Source organism: Xenopus laevis, chromosome 4S (assembly GCF_017654675.1).
Source record: "Xenopus laevis strain J_2021 chromosome 4S, Xenopus_laevis_v10.1, whole genome shotgun sequence".
Classification (NCBI taxonomy): domain Eukaryota; kingdom Metazoa; phylum Chordata; class Amphibia; order Anura; family Pipidae; genus Xenopus; species Xenopus laevis.
The window spans coordinates 100,636,230-100,659,641 of NC_054378.1; the positions used below are offsets into that span (position 1 = coordinate 100,636,230).

The window sequence follows — 23,412 nt, forward strand, 5'->3', positions numbered from 1 at the left end:
AAAAGCTGCAAAGAATCATTAGAAAAAGTCAAATAACCATAAACCTATAGAAAATAAATAATGAAAACCAATTTAAAAGTTGCTTATAATTGGCCAATCTACAACATACCAAAAGTTAGTGTTTGCAGAAGTTAAGTGTTTGTAACACAAAACGCGTAAGGTGGAGGACACAATAAATCTTTTCTACTTGATTACTACAACGTGTTGGAAGATTGCCTTTATTTGAGTGCCTGCCACAGATTTATCCACGGTTGTCCACTCCCCATGCTGAGGGCTCAGGGCGGTCCACTTCCCAAATGTGGTGAGTAAATACTCCACTCCATGAAACACCCCCTCTCTACTTCATTATCATACTAAAAGTTACCCTAAAGGTGAACCACCCCCTGGGAAGAGGACCCTTCTTATCAGAATGGGGAGCTGCTATCCTAAACAGATCCTTGGGATATTTATTAAAATCTTTCATGTTATCTGCCATGCATTACTCAGTGAGCATGGCTCTTGGTTACAAGGGAAATGTTTTACATAGCAACCAGCTTTAAAGTTTTCAAGCCCTATGGCCCCACAACATCTGTTCCAATCACTTCTAACCTTCTCATTATCCTGTCAGATAGACGGAACCCGTTCCGTGTGGATCTAACAGATATAATGCTTACACCTAACACAGCGCGGCGATTTGCTGCACCGCAATTCCACCTACATTCAGCTGCGAATTGATAGGATCTTGCTGAACACACCCATTTCTGTTAGGCCACGCCCATCCACCAGGGAATAAAGTGCGGTGACGTGACGTCACGGTCATGTGGCTTCATCTTTGTCAGGGAACAAAATGGCGTCCTACTGTCAGCTTGCTAGCCGGCTTCAAGTAAGTAGAAATAAACCAGTGAACGCTAATCGAGAGAACTGAGGCAGTGTGGGAGTACATAGGATGCCATTGGCGAGGCTTTGGCATTGTGTACTATAATTGGGTTTGCTGCTATTGTGCGCAGCTCTATAGCGCCATCATGTTGGCTTGTCCCTGACAGGTGACCTGACTGCTGTTACCGTGGTAACCTGCGACCGTCATTCTTTTCGCGTGTTTAGTGCTACATAAGGATAGGGGTGTATAGTATGTTTGGGTTCAAGGTGACCCCAAGGTGACAGACAGCAGCATTGTGCTTAAGAGGTAGATGACCTTCTGGGCCACTGGTAACCTTAGCTTGTCCTTTCCCTGAGAGAGAAATAAAGCAAGTGCAGTGCAGATTTGTGGAACAGGAACGCATTTGTGTGTGAGATTTTTACATCTCACTGCAATTAACATACAAATAGAAAAAGTATCAAAAGGAAACCAAAAAGTAACAAGTAGTCACTTTCCATTTTAGTAGCCCACTGTATTACTTTCGCATGCCGGCAGCAGAGACCAAAGTGCAATAATTACTTTTTACTGCCCTGGTATTTATTTGAAAACAAGAAGTAAAGCCGTAGGTTATTGTGCCCTGCTACTATACTCTTGTGCCATAGCAACAACCTTGCTCTGCAGCCAACATTGACATGAGAACTGGCGACCAGGGACGTAGCTACAGAGGAAGCAGACCCTGCGGCTGCAGGGGGGCCCAGGAGAAATACAGGGCCCCACGAGGCCCAAATAAAGAGCAATTTCAGAAACAGGGCAACCTCTGGATATGTTGGGGTTAGTGATGTGCGGGCCGACCCGAGGCCCGCGGGTTCGGGCCGACCCCTGGACGAAATGCGCGGGTGCAGCTCAAGCTCTTCTCCTGCTCTCCCCGCCTGCGACCAAGTACTTCCAGCGCCAGAATTGATAGACTTCCGCCTGCCCCTTCCCTTTTGTGACGTCACTGCAGGGCAGGCGCGGGTCTATAAATAAAGGGGAGCAGCGGGCCCGTGTCGGATACGGGCGGGTTAGGGTCGTGTGCGGGTTGAGAAATTCTCGACCTGCACATCACTAGTTGGGGTCCCTAAAATTAATTTGCTGTGGGGCCCAAGCTGGTGACTGTGGTAGGGTGGTTGATAGCAGCCAGGGCACTCACTATATGCAAAGAATTTGTATGTTCATTGTCCATTGCTGACTCTCACTATCCAAAACCCGAGATAAAATAAAGGCTTTTTAACAGACTACTGATACAATTGAACATTCTGTGTATGAATCTGTTATTATGTGTCTTATTAATGTTCTGGTGTTATGGGTATCAAATCCATGCAAGTTGTTAATCAAATATCAAATCCGATATTTCGTTTTGCATTCCTGTTCTCAGACAAATTTTGCAATACAACACAATGGGGGTTATTTACTAAACTCGGCTTTTTGGGGCAAAATCAAATTTCTCTTATTTTTTTTTTTAACTCTAATTTTTCTGGATCTATTAAAGCCCGACGCTGCATAAAGTCAGAATCCGAAAATCCGGCATCTCCGACCCTATCCTATTTTGAAGTTTTTGTGGTCTGTGCTGGAATTAGAAACAGATATAGTTACCAGCTTGCACACCCTGGCTCTCCAAATCGTATATTGCTCGGTGCCCGGCCAAGAGGGCTTCGGAAACCCACAAACTTCCAGACCAAATAATTCCACCGGCACACAGGTCTTTAGTTGCAAGCAGGGACAACCCTTGCTGTATTTTTATTTGCGTGATGCAACGTTTCGGGGTGATCCCCTTTGCTTGTGCTGGAATTAGCCTGAAAATCCTTAAAAAATCATACGATTGTGTAAAAAAAAAATTAAAAAAAAATGCAGAAGAAATCTCACGATTTGGGCTTTTGCTTGATTTTATAGAGTTTACCCTAACAGATTAAATCGAGGTCAAATCGTGGTCAAATCGTGGATTCTAGTTTGGTCGTAATTTTCAGAAAAATTCTGATTTTCATTGATAGTTTGAAAACTTGAAAATAGTATTGTCACTGGCCATGGAATGTGCAGCCTTTTGAAGTAGTCGGGGGGGCCTTGTGTGAGATTGTTGAAATTTTAAATGTAGCCTGTTGCTGTTCTAAGTAGGATAATGAATGGAACAGACTAGCTATAGATGGCGTCCTCACAATTTACTTTATGACCAGTCATTGATAATTTCATTTTTACGGTCATGGTTGCAAGTGTGAACATGCATATAGACTTCTGTGCTCAACAATATTGTGATTATTGAAAGTGAGCTTTATATGACAGTTCCATATAGTGTGGCTTGGTCCCTGATGTTGTGTTGTATAATTCTTTTTTTACTTTTGATCATGCTGGTTGCCATGGATCAATGAGGGATTGATTGGCAAATGTAATATTTGTTAAATACTTCGCATGGTTCTTTTCCTTGTTCTTCAGGGCTCTATACAAGTGTCACCTTGAAAATACAGCCTGGAATTTTCCCTAGCAAGTTCTGGGACTGATGGTCTTAGGTACCTGGCAAATTAGGGAGCAAATAATCATAGATTATTTTTTTATAAGACTGCAGGTGAATAGTCCAGTGGATCATATCTCTTTGTGAGTTTGCAAAAGCAGCTGTGTCCTTTTATATTAGTTAAATATTGCCTTCTAATCTGCATTGACTAACCACATAACCTTGTCATTCTGCTTCAAGATCATTCCTTTTGTATGCTGCACATTTTATTCTTCATGCCTTACATGAAAGAAAAGTTTGCCTCTAACTTTAGCTTTGGCTGGTATTGAAATGCAAACCTGGCAACCCTGCACATGGGTCATAACTGTTGCTTTTGAATCTGAGCTGCATGTAGGGTTATTATTATTATTATTATTATTATTAACATGTATTTATATAGCTCCAACATATTGCGTAGCACTGTTAAGTAAATGTGATTATACAACTAAATCACATGAATTATATACAATGCCACGGGCCCGGTTTTGACCCAGACAGCCTGGTTCTTTTGAAGGGCTGCCCAGGTCAAAATTGCTTGCCCAGTTTTCCCAATTAGGAAAACTGGACAAGATTTCCTTTAATTTATGCGGCAACTGGCTAATTCCCAATTGCCACATTGTAGCCGCCCATGACTTCACTGCCCCACCCCCACTGCATCACAGCCCCGTCCCCTGCCCGGAATCCATGGGCTGAAAAAGTGGCAACCCTAGCTGCATGCTGAGGATCAATTGCAAACTCACTGAACAGTTATGTACCATGTGGCCCTCCTTCAAGTCGCTGACTAACTCAGAGTTAGACCGATGAAAAGCAGGAGTGCATGTGTTACACATCCAGTCACTTCCAGCCTTTATACATTACATTGTTGGCTAACTAACTATATTAGAAACATTTTTTTTTATTTTATCTATTTACCCAGTTTTTATTTCTGCACTGAACTGTTCCTTTAAAGAGCCCCTTTTTCACTGTTTGGGGACTTTTATTCTTTTATTTCTTATCCCAACCCATAACTGAATATTTGTTAGTATATTTTGATTATATTCTCTTGGAGCATGTAAAGAAGGCTTGCTGCCTAAATTGTTAGAGAGCAATTGCTTAACGGTTCTCCTAGCATTCTTGCCACTCCGTTTGACTCAAGAAATGAATCATATCTGTTGGCAGGAGAATGCAAATAAAAGGCCAAGCTGCCATGTTTACAGCTAGACAACTTCCTAGGAAAGCTTTAATGTATATTTGAGAAGCTTCTGTTCCCAGAGGGTGATTTCCAAAATCTCTCATCAGAGCACAATAAAACAGGTATATATTTAACATGGATATTAATGTGCTCACACTGAAGGCATATGGACTGAGAAGATTAATGCTGAGCATGTGCAGTTGACACACTCCTGGCACTACAGGCAGGCCTGGATTTGTGGAAAGGCCACAAGGGAATCAGGATTTTCGGGGGCGGCATGCTGTCCAACCACACCCACATTGGGTCAGAAACACTGGCGATGCGCAGAAGATAAAATCGTTTTTTAAATTTCCTGTGCGCCAATCTCCATTGCTCTGGTCCCGATGATGACAATTTGTGCTAATACAAGGGGGGGGGGCTACGGACGTCAGCGTGCCTGGGGTGCCCACTATGTAAATCTGGCCCTGACTACAGGAACTGCTGCTGTCTGCCCTAAGTGGTCACCTGATTTAAGTCTGTAATTGCTTGTATGGGCACCTGGGTGTCAAACATTTTTTATCTTAAAGGGGTGGTTCACCATTAAGTAAACTTTTAGCATGTTATACAATGGCTAATTATAAGCAACATTTCAATTGGTCTTCATTCTTTTATTTTTTTGCCTTCTTCTGATTCTTTAAAGCTTTGAAATGGGGGTCACTGACCCCATCTATAAAACAAATACTCTGTAAGGCTAGACATTGTTATTGCTCCTTTTTTATTCAGGTCTCTCCTATTCATATTCCATTCTCTTATTCAAATCAGTGCATGGTTGCTAGGGTAATTTGGACCCTAGCAACCATGTGGCTGAAATTGCATACTGGGGAGCTGCTAAATAACTCGAAAACCACAAATAAAATAAAAAAATTAAACCCAATTGCAGATTGTCTCAGAATACCACTCTACATCATACTAAATGTTAATTCAAAGGTGAACCTACCCTTTTAAGAAACATTTTGTTATTTATATATGTTGTGGATTGTAATAGTTCTGCTTTTTGGTTAAATATGGATACACAATAGTACAGCTAAAACAGATGCATAAAATGCTGTAGGAATCTACATCTTCATTTCAGGTCCCCACACTTGCCAACGGCGCTTTGAAGACATATAAAATTGCTTCCATATGAATTCTGCAAAAATAACAGGTCACTGAAATGAAGACTCGCATCTGTAGCTTTTTGCTATAATTATGCAGTATTATGTTAAAGGAACAGTTCAGTGTAAAAATAAAAACTGGATAAATAGGCTGTGCAAAATAAATGTTTCTAACATGGTTAGTAAGGAAAAAATGTATAAAGGCTGTAGTGACTAGATGTCTCTCTAGTCACTACAGCCTTTATACATTTTTTTTTTTTTTTTCCTTACTAACTATGTCAGAAAAAGTTCTGACAACATCACAAGGCAAGCCCTTGAGTGGAACCCACAAGGGAAAAGAAAAGTTGGCCGGCCAAGACGGACATGGAGGAGGTGCATGGAGGCTGAAATGAAGGCAGCCGGATGGACATGGGCTCAGCTGAAGAAGAAGAAGAAGAACCGAGTTCGTTGGAGGAGTGTCGTTGAGGCCCTATGCTCCCCGCTGGAGCAAACGGACTTAGAGAGAGAGACTAGATGTCTAAATTAATAGCCAGAATCCAACTTCCTGCTTTTCAGCTCTCTAACTCTTCAGTTAGTCAGCGACTTGAAGGGGGGCAACATGGGACATAACTGTCCAGTGAGTTTGCAATTGATCCTCCGCATGCAGCTCAGATTCAAAATAAACAGTTGTGGCCTATGTGCCCCCCCCTCAAGTCTCTGAATGGTTACTACTTGGTCACCAGGGTAACCAGTCAGTGGAAACCAAGAGACACCCAGTCACTCCAGCCTTTATATACATTACATTTTTGCCTAACTATATATATATATTAGAAACATTTTTTTTATTTTGCACAGCCTATCGATTTACCCAGTTTTAGATCCTTTAAAGGGATTGTTCACCTTCCAACTTTTTTTAGTTCAGTTGGTGTCATTGTTCACCAGAAATAGACTTTTTCAAATGACTTTCTATTTTCTATGTGTGACTGTTTTACTAATATTGAAGTGTAAAATGTAATTTTTTTCACTTTCTAAAGCAGCTCTGGGAGGGAGGTCGCCGACCCTGTAAACCGTTCATTTAGTTGACACATTTGTTATCTTTGTCCCTGCTGAGTAGAATCCCTGTTTCATTAAAGGCTTTTAGAATTGATACAATAGTTGCTGCTGAAAAATCAATTAACTCAATGTTGCAAAATTGTTGAGTCTGCACCTGAATTGCTGAGCTGCCAGACTCAAACACCAGAGACAGGGACATTCAACTTTAAACTTAGGTTTTGGAAAAACGGTAAATAAAAAAAAATAAAAAAAAATGGAAGGTAATTGGAAAAAAAAAACTTTAAACTTTCTGGGAAACAATCTGAAAACAACTGAACTGAAAAAAGTGTTTAGAAGGTGAACAACCCCTTTAAAGCAATTTGTATTTCAGCTATAGGTTAATTTTTCAAGGAGGGTAGTTCACTTTTAATGAAGTCCTTTTATAGTTCCTTTTTTTTTTTTTTTCTCCTGTGATTTCCTGTAATCACCTAAAAAAAAAAAAAAAAAAAAAAAAAAAAAAAAAAAAAAAAAAAAATATTGGACCGATGTATAAGTGGAGATTGTTGTGCAATGGCAATGAACCATTTAAACCCAGTTTGAGTGGATTTGCTATTTTGGTCTGTGTGAAATCAGTTTGAAGTGCACGTAAGTTGCCTACAAACATTCAGAATGAAAAGACAACTGTTGGCTTCTACAAGAACTGTGCCAATATGCCTGTATATACATCAAACCTGTTTCAGTATATGTATGTATGTAAATTTTCTTTTCTCCCCCTGCAGCAAGCGCTAGGTCATGGAGCCCGCAGATACCACATTTCATCCGTCCTGTGCCAGAGGGCCAAGGTGGCTATGAGCCACTTTGAGGCCAATGAGTATATCAACTATGAGAAGCTGGATAAAAACATCAACATAGTACGCAAGCGGTAAGAATACTCTCCACAGTCACCTTGCCGTGCTCAAATGTTTTTTTCTTCAAAATGTTTCTCTTTAGCTAGCAGGTAGTTACCACACTTATCCTCTTTGTGTCAAAAATATTCCCCTACATTCCTATATACTATGATTATTTGTATGACAGAAAGATGGGTCCTCTGTTTTACAAAAAGTACTAAGCGGGAAAAATTTCGAATTCTCAATTCTTTGTGAATTCCACAGTTAGGGTTTTCTGACTCTTGTTTAAGGCCCCTTTAGAGGTGTAATATTTGGTCTGCTACCCCCTTAGCCTATGACAAAGTTACAGATAAATGCATGCTATTCTCCTTGTTAATCAGCGGCAGTAACAAGAATATCTAGGTCAGCAAATAAGCAATATCCCAATAACTTACCTTTAAGCTGGGCTTAAAGTATGAAGGAAAGCATCTGGGCAATCTTTTTCAAATTTGGGAACCTTAGATCTACAGCATCACAATTATTTAGCCTATTTCACAGTGGTATAGGGAATAGGGCTCTTTTTATTATTTTCTTTTCCGTTCTTAGTTTGGACCGCCCCCTGACTTTGTCTGAAAAGATAGTATACGGCCATATTGATGATCCAGTAACCCAAGAAATTGTACGTGGGAAGACTTACCTCCGCTTGCGGCCAGACAGAGTGGCTATGCAAGATGCCACAGCCCAAATGGCCATGCTTCAGTTCATTAGCAGTGGATTGCCCAAAGTAGCTGTTCCTTCCACCATCCACTGTGACCACTTGATTGAGGCTCAGCTTGGGGGAGATAAAGATCTTAAAAGAGCTAAGGTAAAGTGGCAGAACTAAAAACCCTAGTTTTTCCCCTAACTGAGGTATGCTAGATATTGTATTTTGATGGTAAATTGCCTGGTTTTTGCTCTTTTATGTCATGCTGTGTGAGAGACATGAGGTCTAGCATCCTGCCCCATACTGGAAAACAATGCAGCCAAACAAAGTTGCTTCTCACAGTAACACACCATTTAGAACTCCTTAAAGTGCATGTAAAGGCAAAAAAATAAGATCCCATTTTTACTTTCTTTAATGAAAAAGAAACCTATCTCCAATATACTATAATTAAAAAATGTGTACTGTTTTTATAAGAAACCTGACTGTTTGCAGTGAAATTTTCCCTTCATTTACTGCTGTGGATAGGAATTGTCAGATGGTCCCTAACTGCTGAGCAGGGAAGCAGTCATACTTATGAACAGCAGGGGGAGCCCCCGCCTTACTTCCCAGCCATGCAGAACTCAAGCAGCTTTGTTTATGATGATCCCTAAGCAGTCCTTAGTCTTGCAAAGATGTTTAACAAGATGGTGACCCCCTGCAGCCAACTTTGAAAGCATAAATCATTTGTTTGATTAGGCTTGTGGTGCAGTAAGTTCATGTTTATATTTAGTATACAAAATACAGAATTTCTAGCCTTTTTCTATTTTAGACTTTACATGCCCTTTAAGATGTATGACACAGTGCAAATTGCAGGTGTTATGTTGCCATGGTGCTTCATAGCTTGTCAAAATAATTGCAATCCTACCCTATTAATAATTTATTTATTTTTTTAAAGATTTTCTTTATTAACTTTTTCACAATTTATAGGTTAAAGATAGAAGAAAGTAAGCTAAAGAAGATACAAAGAAAAGAAAGATGGGTTTACCCAGATCACAATCTCATTTAAAGTGTAAATTTTGGCAATCTAACAGTGTTTACCCTATTCATTTTAATAGCGATATGGGCAGACATTTGTTGCCGCTTAGCACTCGTGGGTCTGTTAGGGTTCCCCAACTTTTTTTTTTTTTTTTTTACTCCTGAGCCACATTCAAATGTAAAAGGATTTGGAAAGCAACATGAGCATGAAAAAAAAATCCCGGGGATGCCAAAATAAAAGCTACGATTGGCTATTTGGTAGATTCTATGTGGATTGACGTTTTGGCCATAAATGTGGCCAAAACTTGACTGCAGGCCAGGAATTGAAAATTAACCACCTGCTTTGAGCCCACTGTGAGCAACATTCAAGGGATTGCTGAGCAACATGTTGGAGATCACTGCTCTAGATAATTGCCATTGAAATGAATAGATAGTGATACAGATTCCTTTGTACACTGAGATTTTATTTGCCTGAATGACAGGACAGCCATTGTGACCATTCCTGTTATATTTAATTTGTATAGTTATGTGTCGCCAAAATGTTGCATGCCTACCATTCTCCTTTTGAATTCTGATACCTGTGTAAAGAATCCACAGTGCTTTACACACACACCCACACACCCACACACACAAATCTATATTATGATATGTATATTCTCTGACCTGTATTTGCCTTGATTTTTTATAAGGATATCAACGAGGAGGTGTACAACTTTTTGGCAACTGCTGCAGCCAAGTATGGAGTTGGTTTTTGGAAACCAGGCTCTGGAATCATCCATCAGGTATTTATCATTCATCTAACTTCTCTTTGCCCATCTCTGTGTGCGTCTATGAAAAAAGTTGATGGGTTTTGTTTTGTCTTTTGAAAACTAGTCGCTAGTATAAAGACACAAGATATTTCTTACTCTGAAAAAACCCATAATTCATTGTTTCAGCTCTTTTGATGGTAAATTAAATAAAATGGAGACCCAAAGCCAACCCTAAGCACACACAATCCTTGCAAAAAATCTTGCTTTAATTATCCAGTAAGCTGTGTGATCTTCCTCCTCCTTGTTAGTATTGTAACTCAAGGTCACCTCTTAGACAGCAGCATGACAGGAGTAGCAGGTTAAACCTCTTATTTACCCAGAAGGTGCTTGTACTGCTAGTAGTTCTAAATATGTTTTGCCAACTTGGGGGAAGTAGATTAGTGCTGAAGGAAATATTTCCATAAACAAAACCCACAGGTTTATGAGTTTATTTTTTATGAGCCCAGACTTGTCCCAGGGGGTCCTCTGTTGTCTACTTGATAACATTACAAAATGTTCCAAAAAATATATTGAGGCTTTTAATTCTGCATTTTCCTTTAAAAACTCTGAAACTTTTCAGGCATCAAGCAATGGGTTAAAAGGTCCGTCCCAAGGCCAGGGGTGTAAAACACAGCTCTTTATCTGTCTTGGAACTGCAGCTTCCAGTATATGCTGACAGGAGTCCAAATGCCTGGCCTAGAGGTGTTGCTGTGCTCCATCCACAAACTCATCTAGTGGAACTTTCACTACCTGTATTTGTGGATGTTTAATGAATTAATTGTGCCTAAATTGTTTACAGGCTACAATGCTTCATAAAAGTACTTCTAAACTATGAATAAAAGTGTATTGATGTTCAGTCACTCAGCTGAATGTATTCCGAGGATTGGAAATGTAAGAGTAATGTAAGTGTAATACGTTTAGTAGCCCTTAATAGCCTGAACTTTCGAATTCCTATTGAATATAGCCATATTAATCAATGAACCATTATTCTAAACTCTCCATGACCAGAAAACTTTTAAAGTGTTTGTTTGATGGGCTAACTTGTACCCATCTTGAAAAGAAAATGCTATATGGAAATATGTTACAAGGTGGTGTAGTTATTCTGCTTATGTGCCATGTTATATAGCAATAGCGAAAGATATATATATATATCTCTATCTCTATCTATCTCTCTATCTCTATCTATCTCTCTATCTATCTCTCTATCTCTATCTATCTCTATCTATCTCTCTCTCTATCTATCTATCTATCTATCTATCTATCTATCTCTCTCTCTATCTATCTATCTATCTATCTATCTATCTCTCTCTCTCTATCTCTCTCTATCTATCTATCTCTCTCTATCTCTAATTTTTAGAAATTACTAAATCTGTGTTGCCTGCAAAGTCAAGAGTTTTTTTTCTTTATCATGGTAATATATGTTCTGGAATAAACTATATGTACTGGTCTTTGTATTGTCACAATTACAAATTAGTACACCTGAAAAGCCTAAGAATAAAATATACTTTATTTTCCTTTGATAGATCATTTTGGAAAACTATGCTTTCCCTGGAGTACTCTTGATTGGAACAGATTCCCACACTCCAAATGGTGGAGGGTTGGGGGGAATCTGCATTGGTGTGGGTGGTGCCGATGCTGTGGATGTTATGGCTGGCATTCCTTGGGAACTGAAGTGTCCAAAGGTAAGTGTAATTCTACCAAATGTTCCTTTAAGGTTTTTCTTCTCCCCCCCTTACTTAAACAGTAAACCTGTGAATGGTAAAAGTAGTGGCAGGAAATACTAAACATGACCTTCCTCTGCCAGACTATGGTATCAAAGTTCTTGCAGACTTATTGCATAACCGTACCTTTAATAGTTATGACCAAATGAAACCGGACAAAAACCTGAAAACTCACCTACTCCTACTAGATGCATTTTATCAATTCCAACACCTGCAGCTGAACTATATACCACCTGGGGTGGATAGTATCCTTTAGGCCATCGACCAGGGCAAGATGGTGACTAGGATATACCGGAGTCTAATTGCGATGTAACCACCCCCTTCCAAGCCTCCTTTAAAAAATGGACCGCAACTGTGCCTAGCCTGGGATGAGGCTACGACTAAAGCATATGACTACCTCTTCATTCAGAGATAGATTTATACAGTCTATAAAATTTTGCATCAACTATACTACTCACCTGAAAGATTAGCCAAATTTCAACAAGAGAACCAGATAACCTGCCCAAGATACCAGGAACCTAGAACCTCATTACTTCAAATAATATGATCATGCCCCAGCATTCCATACTTTTGGGGGGAAATTGTGCGTGAACTCCACATAACCCCCCCATAGCTCTCCCATAACAATCGGAGAGCTATGTTTCAAACCTTCCTATATTATGTACGGAAATTGATAGTCAGGAAGTGGCTCTCTAACATCACCAACCTTTAAGGAATGGAGGGAAACCGTAGCAACAGCACTACCTCATATTACACTTGCCTATTGGTCCAGAATGGATGTAAGGTAGCAGAAGCCATAAACCCTTAACACTTCACTGAGTTTAGTATGCGACTAAACAAACTGTGAATGTCACTTTACCTTGACCCCGAACTCATGCTTTTATGACCAGTGTACCATGCTACCTCCTTAATCTGTACACCATGATGTGTAATTGTAATATGTAATAGCATTGACTATTTTTCCTGTTATTGTTCAATTGTCTAAAGCCTAAAAAAAAAAAAAAAAAGCCATTCCACACTGCTCATTGTTTTGTTTTAGGTTATTGGTGTGAAGCTGACAGGGCAGTTATCTGGCTGGACCTCTCCCAAAGATGTAATTCTAAAGGTGGCCGGAGTCCTAACAGTTAAAGGGGGCACAGGAGCCATTGTAGAATACCATGGGCCTGGTGTCGACTCTATTTCCTGTACAGGAATGGCCACCATCTGCAACATGGGAGCAGAGATTGGAGCCACAACATCGGTGTTTCCTTACAACCACCGTATGAAAACGTATCTAGACAAAACTGGCCGATCAGGTATGTAGACTCATGAAAGGGATTGTTCACCTTCCAAACCCTTTTTTCAGTTCAGTGGTTTTCAGATTGTTCACAAAAAAAAGACTTTTTTTAATTGTTTCCAATTTTTTACGGGTTTCCTAAAATTAAAGTTTAATGTTCGTGTCTCTAGTATTCCAGTCTGGCAGCTCAATGATCCAGGAGCAAATTCTGAACCGTTTCAATTTGCTATATTTAGTTGATACAGTATTTTTGGAATATTAGCACATACTGTATTAATTGTAACAGCTACCTTTAATGAAACCCAGGGATTCTGCTCAGCAGGGACAAAGATAACAAAGGTATTTACTAAATGTATCAATTTAAATGGTTAAAGACCCCCCCCCCCCAGCTGCTTTAGAAGGTGAAAAATTACACTTTACACTTTTTCAATATTAGAAAACTGGTCACAAATCGAAAATAGAAAGTAATTGGAAAAAGTATTTCTGGTGAAATGCCTGAAGCCAACTGAAATGAAACAAAAGTGTTTGACCAACCCTTTAACACGATTAACATCATTACCAGATGCGGATATCCCATGAAACAACATGTTACTAATGTGTCTACTGACTCTACTGTCCCTTCCAATACACACTGCTATTTTCTTTACTTTTTTTTTTTTTTTTTTTTTGTTTCTCCAGAGATTGCATCTTTAACAGATGAGTTTAAGAGCCATTTGGTACCTGATGAGGGTTGTGAATATGATCAGCTAATTGAAATCAACCTTGACGAGGTAAGATAATGTAATTTAAAATTATGGATTAAATTAACTAGACACCCCTCCAGTTTCTGAGTTTGATATGAAAGTCCTTTTTATATAAAACCATTTGCATATTCATGGTATGTGCACAACTGAAGAAAATACTGTTTCATCATAGAAGGTGACTTATTGGGATTATATAGAAGTACGTATTATTGATGCAGTGGAGAAATGCGTGCTTGCCTGAATGATACTCTGTTATAGATAAATACTTCTATTTCTAGTGTAACGTATTGTGCTTTCTCCATATATTTTTAGTGTAATGTATGCAGGTATTGTGCTTTCTCCATACATGTATCTAAGATACATCTTGCATATTTAAAACTTGTCTCTCTTAGCTCAAGCCACACATCAATGGTCCTTTCACACCAGATTTGGCTAATCCTGTGTCCGAGGTTGGGGCTGTGGCAGAACAGAAAGGCTGGCCACTGGATATCAGAGTTGGTAGGTTGTACAGAAAATCGAATGGTGTATAACTTATAATAATTATTAGTGTGGAAGTTTCTGTGTGTGTGTTTTTAACCCTTTATCAATCAATTGTATTTTTATAGTGGTAGTAGTTGGACATGTGTAGACTAAAACTGTTCTTTTGGGGGAGGCAGTCAAATGACTCGCGTTGTTAATTGCTGCTTTAAGATAATGTAGACGAGTGACTACATGGACCTCAATACCTCTATCGCACCACTAGAGATAACACTCCAGCAATAAAATAACTTTCCTTCCCTTATTGATGCCTTGAACGTCCAGCATTGACCCTAGGGTTGCTACACACATGGAATACATAACCTACTTAGCAATTCATTTAGATTCATTCTGCAGAATGAACTGATCTATGTGCAGCCATGCATCTAAATTAGTTGCTAATTAGCCATGCACACTGTGGATTCCATATGTGTTCAATTTTAAAAGGGTGAGATGGCAACCCCAAATGACCCTTCCCCCCCCCCATGGGCATGTAGATACTTCACTAAATTGCTTTGTGCAGACAGTCTTTTCTTTCATGTACAGTGGCCCTTTTATGACTCTCGTTTTCCTAATATTTTTCAGGTCTGATTGGCAGCTGCACAAACTCTAGCTATGAAGATATGGGGAGGGCAGCTGCTGTTGCCAAACAAGCTCTGGCTCATGGATTGAAGTGCAAGTCACTATTTACAATCACTCCAGGTTCTGAACAGATCCGGGCCACCATAGAGAGAGACGGTTATGTAAGTGCAGCCTGTATGGTTTGCATGACTTCTGCTTAGCTTTCACTAGTGCTCTTACTAAACGCTATATACGTATTTTTTGGGTTCAGGCAGTAGTTTTGCTCTAAAGTAGGGTATTTGCCTACTGCTTTTTGCAGGTTAGTAACACTAGGGAATGCTTTTGCCCTATGTGCATTTATATATAGGAGTCTGTTTATTATTGTGTACAAAAAAAAAAGGCTTATCTGAACTGCCATTACTATGTAAAATCCTGCGTGTTAATTGATGAACGCATGACATTACCATGGTTTATTACTATATAATATACATGATATTTATGGCATTTTTGTATATTTATTGCATAAATTTGCAGCAAGTTGGTGCAAAAAACAGACTCCTATCAAATACAGGAATTACTGTGTAAACTGTGTTCCCTTTACTGGTTGCTTACAGGGATCTTGATGGCATAATGATATGGAGAAATACACAGCTTTATAAATGCACTGTATTTTGCACCATTTTTTTTATATGCAGCTTTATAAATAGACACCATAACGTCTTCTCTTGTCTATAAAATCTGCACCCTCCGCAACACAACCACCTGCCAACCACTCCCCCCCCCCCCCTTACACAGCTCATTATATATTTGCACTAAATCCTTATTACTAGGGATGTACCAAATCCAGGATTCAGTTCGGGATTCGGCCAGGATATCCAAATAAGGGATGGTGAGGGAAATCGTGTGACTTTTTGACACAAAACAATAAAGTAAAAAAATGTTTTCCCCCTTCCCTAATTTGCATATTTGTAAAAGATTTTGGGGGTTTGGCTGAATCCAAAATAGTGGGTCCGGTGCCTTTTTTAAAACTCCCATGAACTTGAAATTCGACCAATCAAAATGTATTGAAAAAATCTAATTTTCTAAACTCTGGTGCATAGGTTTGACCTGAAAACTCGAATCGAATTTGATTCAAGTTTTAAAAACTCTATTCTATGTCAGGAATGCTGCAAACTACTCTAAATTGATCCCAGGACGTCTCCCATTGACTTAAACAGCAATTCGACAAGTTTTAGGTGGTGAGTAGTCAAATTAGAGTTCTTAAACGGCCAGAGTATGATAAATATCGAATTAGAATTTTTCAAAAATCGCAAATCGAATTTTAACAATTCCCTAGTCTAATTTGACAGTTTTGGCCATAAAAAAACTCGAAACATTTTGAATCTCAAATAGAATTTTCAATTCAACCCTTGATAAGTCTGCCCTTTATGTTGAATATAAGTGCATTTATTGCAGATGAGGCATTGCGCAAAACCACCTCATAGCTGTGCCCCCTTAACATTAATCTGGCAAATAATGCATCTGTTCCTAAGCATTAAAGTACCTGCAGGGAAGTCCTCTTCATAACTGCCTCTCCTGGGTTACTTACAAGTTGAAGCTTAATAAGTGGCTTATGCTGAGGATACTCTTCTGTGCTGTCACCTTCTGAGTTGTTCTTCCTTGCATTTGATAGGCTGCAGTCTTACGTGATGTGGGAGGTGTGGTGCTTGCGAATGCCTGTGGACCTTGCATTGGGCAGTGGGACAGGTATGTACATACATTGCTTCTTTCTTGATATAATTATTGTATCCATATTGGCTATATAGAAGTTTCTCTTTGTTAAAAAATATACATTCTGTGTAGGAGAGTTTTTCATGCCTAACAAATGTGTACAATCTGCATTTTAGGAAAGACATTAAGAAAGGAGAGAAGAACACAATAGTCACATCCTATAACAGGAATTTCACAGGAAGAAATGACGCGAACCCTGAAACTCATGCCTTTGTAACATCACCAGAGGTGTGTAATGGTTTGTATTCACTGCGATCCATTAGTAATTCTAGAATTCATATAAAGGGTGCTTGTCCTTAAAGCATAAAGTGAGCCTGTGATTATAACATTTTTTACTTTCCTTGTCCATAAATACAATAAATAGTTCATTGCCTGAATGCTGCTTATGAAAGTGCAGTTCCTCCACATGTAGCACATGTAGTTCTGAAGTTATTTGACGACAAGGAGGCTGTCGAAGGGACAGCAGAAAAGTGATCTTTATAATGTTAGTGGAGGTCAGCCTCTAAAGCAGGGGTGTCCAAACTTTTTGCAACGAGGGCCAGATCTGGTGAGGTGAAAATATGTGGGGGCCGAGCATTCAGCCTGACATTCTTTGAACCATTAACATCATTTAATAAAACTATATTTTGCCTCCTTAAACAGCTTGCCAGGAATCCTTAAACCTTGGCAGTCCGATACGGTAAAACTACAACTCTCAAAACGTCAGTCGTGCAATAGAGCAAGTTCTCTCTATTGAGCTAGGCTAAGATAGAACCGATATCTCCCCATTCTCGCAATCTAGAATAGCTTCCTGAGAGAATACCCCAATCCCCAGCGATCCCAGCTCCCCGCTGTATTTCCCTGTCCCTATGTGCCGCCGGTCTATTCCTTACCGAAAGATACTAGTGCAAAACACCGACATGGCAACAGCTGTGCGAAGAACTGAAAGCACTTTACGGAGTGCGACAAGAACCATAATACCTAAAGTTTCGTAGTGAGCGGAGCGGAACGTCACCACTGAGGCGAGAGTACTAGCCAGGGGCTGGGCTATGGAGACCTAAATTAACTAATTAGCTGACCCTTGTTTGATTGCATAATGGGGCCAAGGGACACGCATTAAGGAGTGTCCTACCCACCTCCCTCCCCTTCATCCAATACAGGGCCGACCATTATCTTCCGTGTTAATCTGCCTCTTCTAATCTACAGTCAGGTTTCATGTGCTGGCCATGTTCTGTATATTTTTGCAATTTGCGCCGGGCCAATTAAAAATGGATCGCGGGCCGCATTTGGCCCGCGGGCCGTAGTTTGGACACCCCTGCTCTAAAGTCTGACCAAAGAATTGGAATATGGTGGTACAGGTATGGGATCCGGAAACCAGTTATCCAGAAAGCTCCGAATTACGCAATGGCTGTCTTCCATAGACTCCACTTTATCCAAATAATCCAAGTTTCAAAAAATTATTTATTGGAAGCAAAACCAACCTAGTTGGTTGATTTAATGTCTACATGATTTATAATGTAGACTTAAGGTATGAAGATCCAAATTGTGGAAAGATCTGTTATCCGGAAAGCCGCAGAGTCTTCTGGATAACCGGTTCCATACCTTTTCCCGGAAAAAAAAACAAAAACTGACTGTCTTAAGACACTGTTGCATTTGGGCACAGTGGCAAATACTAGGCTTAAATAAAACATCTGCATACTTTTGCCATAGTGCTTGTTTTGTTTTTTTCTCCTGTGGTCAGTTTATCTGCTCTTATCTTAAATTGCAAATTTGCATTTTCAATTTCCTGCTTTCATTGCACTGCCTCACCACTTGTCTATCAGAGTGTCACTGACAATCTTTCTACTTTTGCAGATAGTCACAGCTTTGTCAATCGCTGGAACATTGAAGTTTGACCCAGAGAGAGATTTCCTTACTGGTGCAGATGGGAAGAAATTCAAGTTGCAGCCTCCAGATGCAGATGAGCTCCCTAAATCTGTAACTTTTTTTTCAATTCCTTTTCTTGATCACTTCCTTTTTCCAGAATAGTAAAACTTTATTTTAAAACCATTCTTTCCTTCATTCAAGTACATTTTCAGTATAAGTATATTTTTTTAAGGTTGTCAGTATAAAGATGTTTGCCAGGATTTTCTTACAAAATTTCCAATAGTTGCAGTTTTCACAAATCACATTAGGCTGCACATGATTAGTCCCCTCAACCTACAGTGGGAGGTACTGAATTACACAGCAAGAAGTTTTTTGTTTTTTTTTCTTTTTCACAGTCTGCATTAATTTGATTATAAATAATATGCTATTCAATGTTATCATATATAAGCTAAACAGTCAGTCCCATGTCCTTCTGCAGAGTTTTGACCCTGGCCAGGACACTTATCAGCACCCGCCTATAGATGGGAGCAGCCTAAATGTAGACGTCAGCCCAACAAGTCAGCGTTTGCAACTCTTGGAGCCTTTTGATAAATGGGATGGGAAGGATCTAGAGAACATGCAGATTCTCATTAAGGTAATGTATATGTTAGAGGCCATTTATCAAAGGTCAAATTCATGTGAATTTTTTTAAATTCGATTATACTCTCAATTCAACTGGGAGGTTATTTAAGAAAAAATTCGACATGTCTAATATTTTAACGCATGGTTCCGACCTGAAAATTCTAATCATATTCATTTCGTATTTGATTTGTACGAATCAAATGTTTCTCCCGAAAAACAACCTTAAATGTCAGGAAGGCTTTAAACATCTACAAATGGCTCAGTGGACCTCTGCCATTGACTTGTACGTGAGCTCCACATGTTTTAGGTGGCGACCATTTGAATTAGGACCGTTTCCATGGTCGATAAATCTCACATTCGAATTTCCATTCAAATAGGGGGATTCTAATTCAAATGTGTGAATTTTGAAACTCGAAAATTCGAATATACTATTTGACCCTTGATGAATCTGCCCCCTAGTGTTCACTGCAAAGCAGGGAAATGTTAGTCAATTTTCAGTGGTCCAAATGTCAAGGAGTTACTGCATCCTTTCATCAGCTGAGACTGAGCAGGATTGTGTTTTAGTTAAAGTTCAACATAAAAATCACTGAAGATTGCCTGCATAGAAAATGCTCATTCTCCAAAAATGACCTTACATGATCTATAAGAGGGTGTACAAAAGAATATATCCTAGCTTTATACATTCAACATTTAAAGCCACATATTTTCCAACTCTTTGCAAACGTATAATTCTATTAAATGAATGTTTTTTCAGGTAAAAGGGAAATGTACAACTGACCACATCTCTGCAGCTGGACCTTGGTTAAAATTTAGAGGACACTTGGACAACATTTCTAACAACCTCCTTATTGGTGCCATCAACATAGAGAACAACAAAGTAAACTCTGCAAAGAACTGTGTTAACCAGGAATATGGAGCTGTTCCAGACACTGCACGGTACTACAAGGTGTGAGATTATGAACTCCGAGTGTGTAGGCTGCAACACCCAGCCGGGGCATAAATTCACTATTGCTGATACCAGTCATATAAAAAAAATAAATAATGGCAGGTGGGGATGACTACATAAATGACATGCCTCTTGTCCTGCTTTAGTAGAACCATGTTGATAGGACTCCATGTTCTGCATATAAAGAATTACTAGTCTTACTATGGTGTGCAAAGTGAGGGCTGGGGCAGAGCTGGATGGCAGGGGGAAAATATGGGGCAATGTATTTTATGCACCTGAAATGTTTATAACATTTTTTTATTTTTTTTGTAGGCACATGGAATTAAATGGGTGGTGATTGGTGATGAGAACTATGGTGAAGGGTCCAGCAGAGAGCATGCAGCCCTAGAACCACGGCACTTAGGAGGCAGAGCTATTATTACAAAAAGCTTTGCCAGGATTCATGGTGAGTTACATCACTATAAAAACTGCTCTTCATTTTTGTGATCTCCAGGATTGGTACTACCTTGGAAGGGAACTAGAGTTCAGCACATATTCCTTGTAAGACTAGTGCTTATATTTCACCGCAGATGTGCTTGTATCAGTAAGCCGAGAGGGTGAAACAGAACTGTGCATAGCCTCTCTCATATGCTGCTTGTGTACCTTGGTGCTTCTGTCATTTGATTTTTTTTTTTTTAAATAGAAAATGGTACTGTTCTGACTCGGAAGGTAAAACTTATGCAAGCAGAACACCATGCATAGTCTTTCAGCAGAAGTTATTGGTTATTATGCAACAGTGGGGTGTTCCTGTTGCCACTTGTGGGAATGCTAGGAAGACTTTCAGTACAGAACAGATAATCATTTAATTTTTAGCAATCCACTCCATCTCAGGTAGCCCTACAGTGTTAGGGGTTTTGAACCTATTTTTTTTTTTCCCCCTAGAAACAAATCTGAAGAAGCAGGGGCTTCTGCCTTTAACCTTCTCAGACCCAGCTGACTACGATAAAATTCATCCAGAGGACAAGATCACACTTGCTGGGCTCAAAGATTTGGCACCTGGAAAGGTAACAGGAGTAAAATCTGAAGTTTCAACAACTGCTGTTGCAATTGTCTTTTATCATTTGTGGTTTTGAGTTCTTTAGCTTTTTATTCAGCAGCTCTCCAGTTTTCAGTTTCAGCAATCTGTTTGCTACGGTCCAAATTACCCTAGCAACCATGCACTGATCTAACTAAGAAACTGGAATATGAATAAGATTGTATAAATAGAAAAAAAAGAGTAATAAAAAGTAGCAATAACATGTGTAGTCTTACAGAACCTTTGGTTTTAGATGGAGGTTAGTGACCCACATTTGAAAGCTGGAAAGAGTTAGAAAGAAGAAGCAAATTAAAAAAACAAAAAAAGACTAATATAAAAGTCGCTTAGAATTAGCCATTCTATAACGTACTAAAAGGTAACTTAAAGGTGAACCACCAATTTAATATATGAATTAAAAAGAAAAACTTGCATCAAGAATACATTAGGGGGCACATTTACAAAGCTAGAGTGAAGGATTCGAATTAAAAAAAGTTCGAATTTCGAAGTGTTTTTTTGGCTACTTCGACCATCGAATGGGCTACTTCGACCTTCGACTACGACTTCGACTACGAATCGAACGATTCGAACTAAAAATCGTTTGACTATTCGACCATTCGACCCCCTAGTTCGGCAGCTTAAAGCTACCGAACTCAATGTTAGCCTATGGGGAAGGTCCCCATAGGCTTGCCTGTGTTTTTTTGATCGAAGGATATTCCTTCGATCGTTGGATTAAAATCCTTCGAATCGTTCGATTCGAAGGATTTAATCGATCGATCGAACGAATAATCCTTCGATCGTTCGATCGTAGGATTAGCGCTAAATCGTTCGACTTCGATATTCGAAGTGGAACGATTTTAGTTCCTAGTCGAATATCGAGGGTTAATTAACCCTTGATATTCGACCCTTAGTAAATCTGCCCCTAGATGTAGTGATGACCGAAATTTTCCACCAGGTTAGCCACGAAAAGATGCCCATAGATTCCAATGGGTGAAAAAAAAAAAATTGTCACCCATAGACTCCAATGCATTTGGCGGATTTTTTTTGCCATCTAACAAATTTTCTGTGAAGCGAAAAGAGTCCGTTTTGCCAATCACTACGTAGATGTTTCCACACAGTAACTTCTTGGCCGTGTCCATACAGTAATTTATGTAGACCAATGCCTTCCCTTTTAATCTTCTGTTAGAACTTTTATTAAATTGCTTATTTTTGAACTACTTCTAGCCAGTAAAGTGCATCATCACACATCAAAATGGCAGCCAAGAAACCATCATCCTTAACCACACCTTCAACGAGACCCAGCTCCAGTGGTTCCAAGCCGGCAGCGCCCTCAACCGCATGAAAGAACTTCAGAAATGAGGAGCCAGTCGTCACTTCATTGCTTTTCATTGTCCCCTTAGAACATTTATGCACAGATGCAGCTACGTACCAATCAATTCTTTGACTAGAGCACTTGCATAACACTGGATTTTCCCGGCTGTGGTTTTTTTTTTTTTTTTTTTTTTTTTTTTTTTTTACTGCAGAATTGGCAAATGCCAATTGATTTTTTTTTTTTAAAACCAAACAATCCAGTAACACGCACTTCTTACATTGTGCCCAATTAAATTTTTTGTATTATTGCAGTGTCCTGTAGATGTGAGGGGATTCTTATGGTAACGGTGCTTTCCATTGTTGGGAAGATATTCAAATGAACTAACGCTGCATAAAAGAAATTATATATTTTATTTCTCAGCTGACGTCAAAATAAAACTAATGTGATCAGAGGACACTTTGCTGTGTGATTTAATTCATACCTTATCTCCTCTGAGCTTTTCCTCCTATACTTTTGTTGTCTTAAGTTTAGAGGTACAGGTATAGGATCCCATTATCCAGGAAGCTCCAAAATTACAGGTAGGCCTTCTCCCATAGACAACATTTTAATTCAAATTGAATTATAACCGTACAATTTACTTAATCCTTGCTAAAACATAATTGACCCTTACTGGAGATAAAACACTCCAATTAGGTTTAATTAAGTCCCATACTTGTATTATTACCTTGCTTAAAGGAGAACTAAACTCGCCTCCCTTAAACTTCCAGGCATTGCCCCTCCTCCCCACGATGTGCTTTAGTGTAAAGTAGTAAACTTTTTTTTTATTTATTTTTTTTTACACTGAAGCAAATAACTGCGAGGGGGAAATGCGTGAAAGTTTTCGGTAAAGGGGGTTAGTTCTCCTTTAAAATTTATATTCTGTCTTCGCCCTTCTGTAAACAGTCGTTAAAGGGAAAATTCACCTTAAACCTATTTACTGCAGTACAGCAGTAAAGAGTGATTGAAGTTTAT

General features: G+C 39.2%; 1 protein-coding gene across 1 annotated transcript; it reads left to right on the plus strand.

The window, feature by feature from the left end:
* The first annotated feature begins 820 nt into the window (after window positions 1–820).
* Window positions 821–22,855, plus strand: aco2.S (aconitase 2 S homeolog). Its single transcript, NM_001092794.1, is given in 17 exon segments — window positions 821–862; window positions 7,448–7,590; window positions 8,141–8,399; window positions 9,941–10,033; window positions 11,563–11,721; window positions 12,800–13,055; window positions 13,715–13,806; window positions 14,172–14,277; window positions 14,881–15,038; window positions 16,529–16,602; window positions 16,743–16,854; window positions 18,460–18,582; window positions 18,950–19,105; window positions 19,847–20,038; window positions 20,351–20,483; window positions 20,960–21,081; window positions 22,314–22,855. Coding segments are annotated over 17 exon segments (2,349 nt in total). The 5' UTR covers window positions 821–826; the 3' UTR covers window positions 22,449–22,855.
* The last annotated feature ends 557 nt before the right edge of the window (window positions 22,856–23,412 follow it).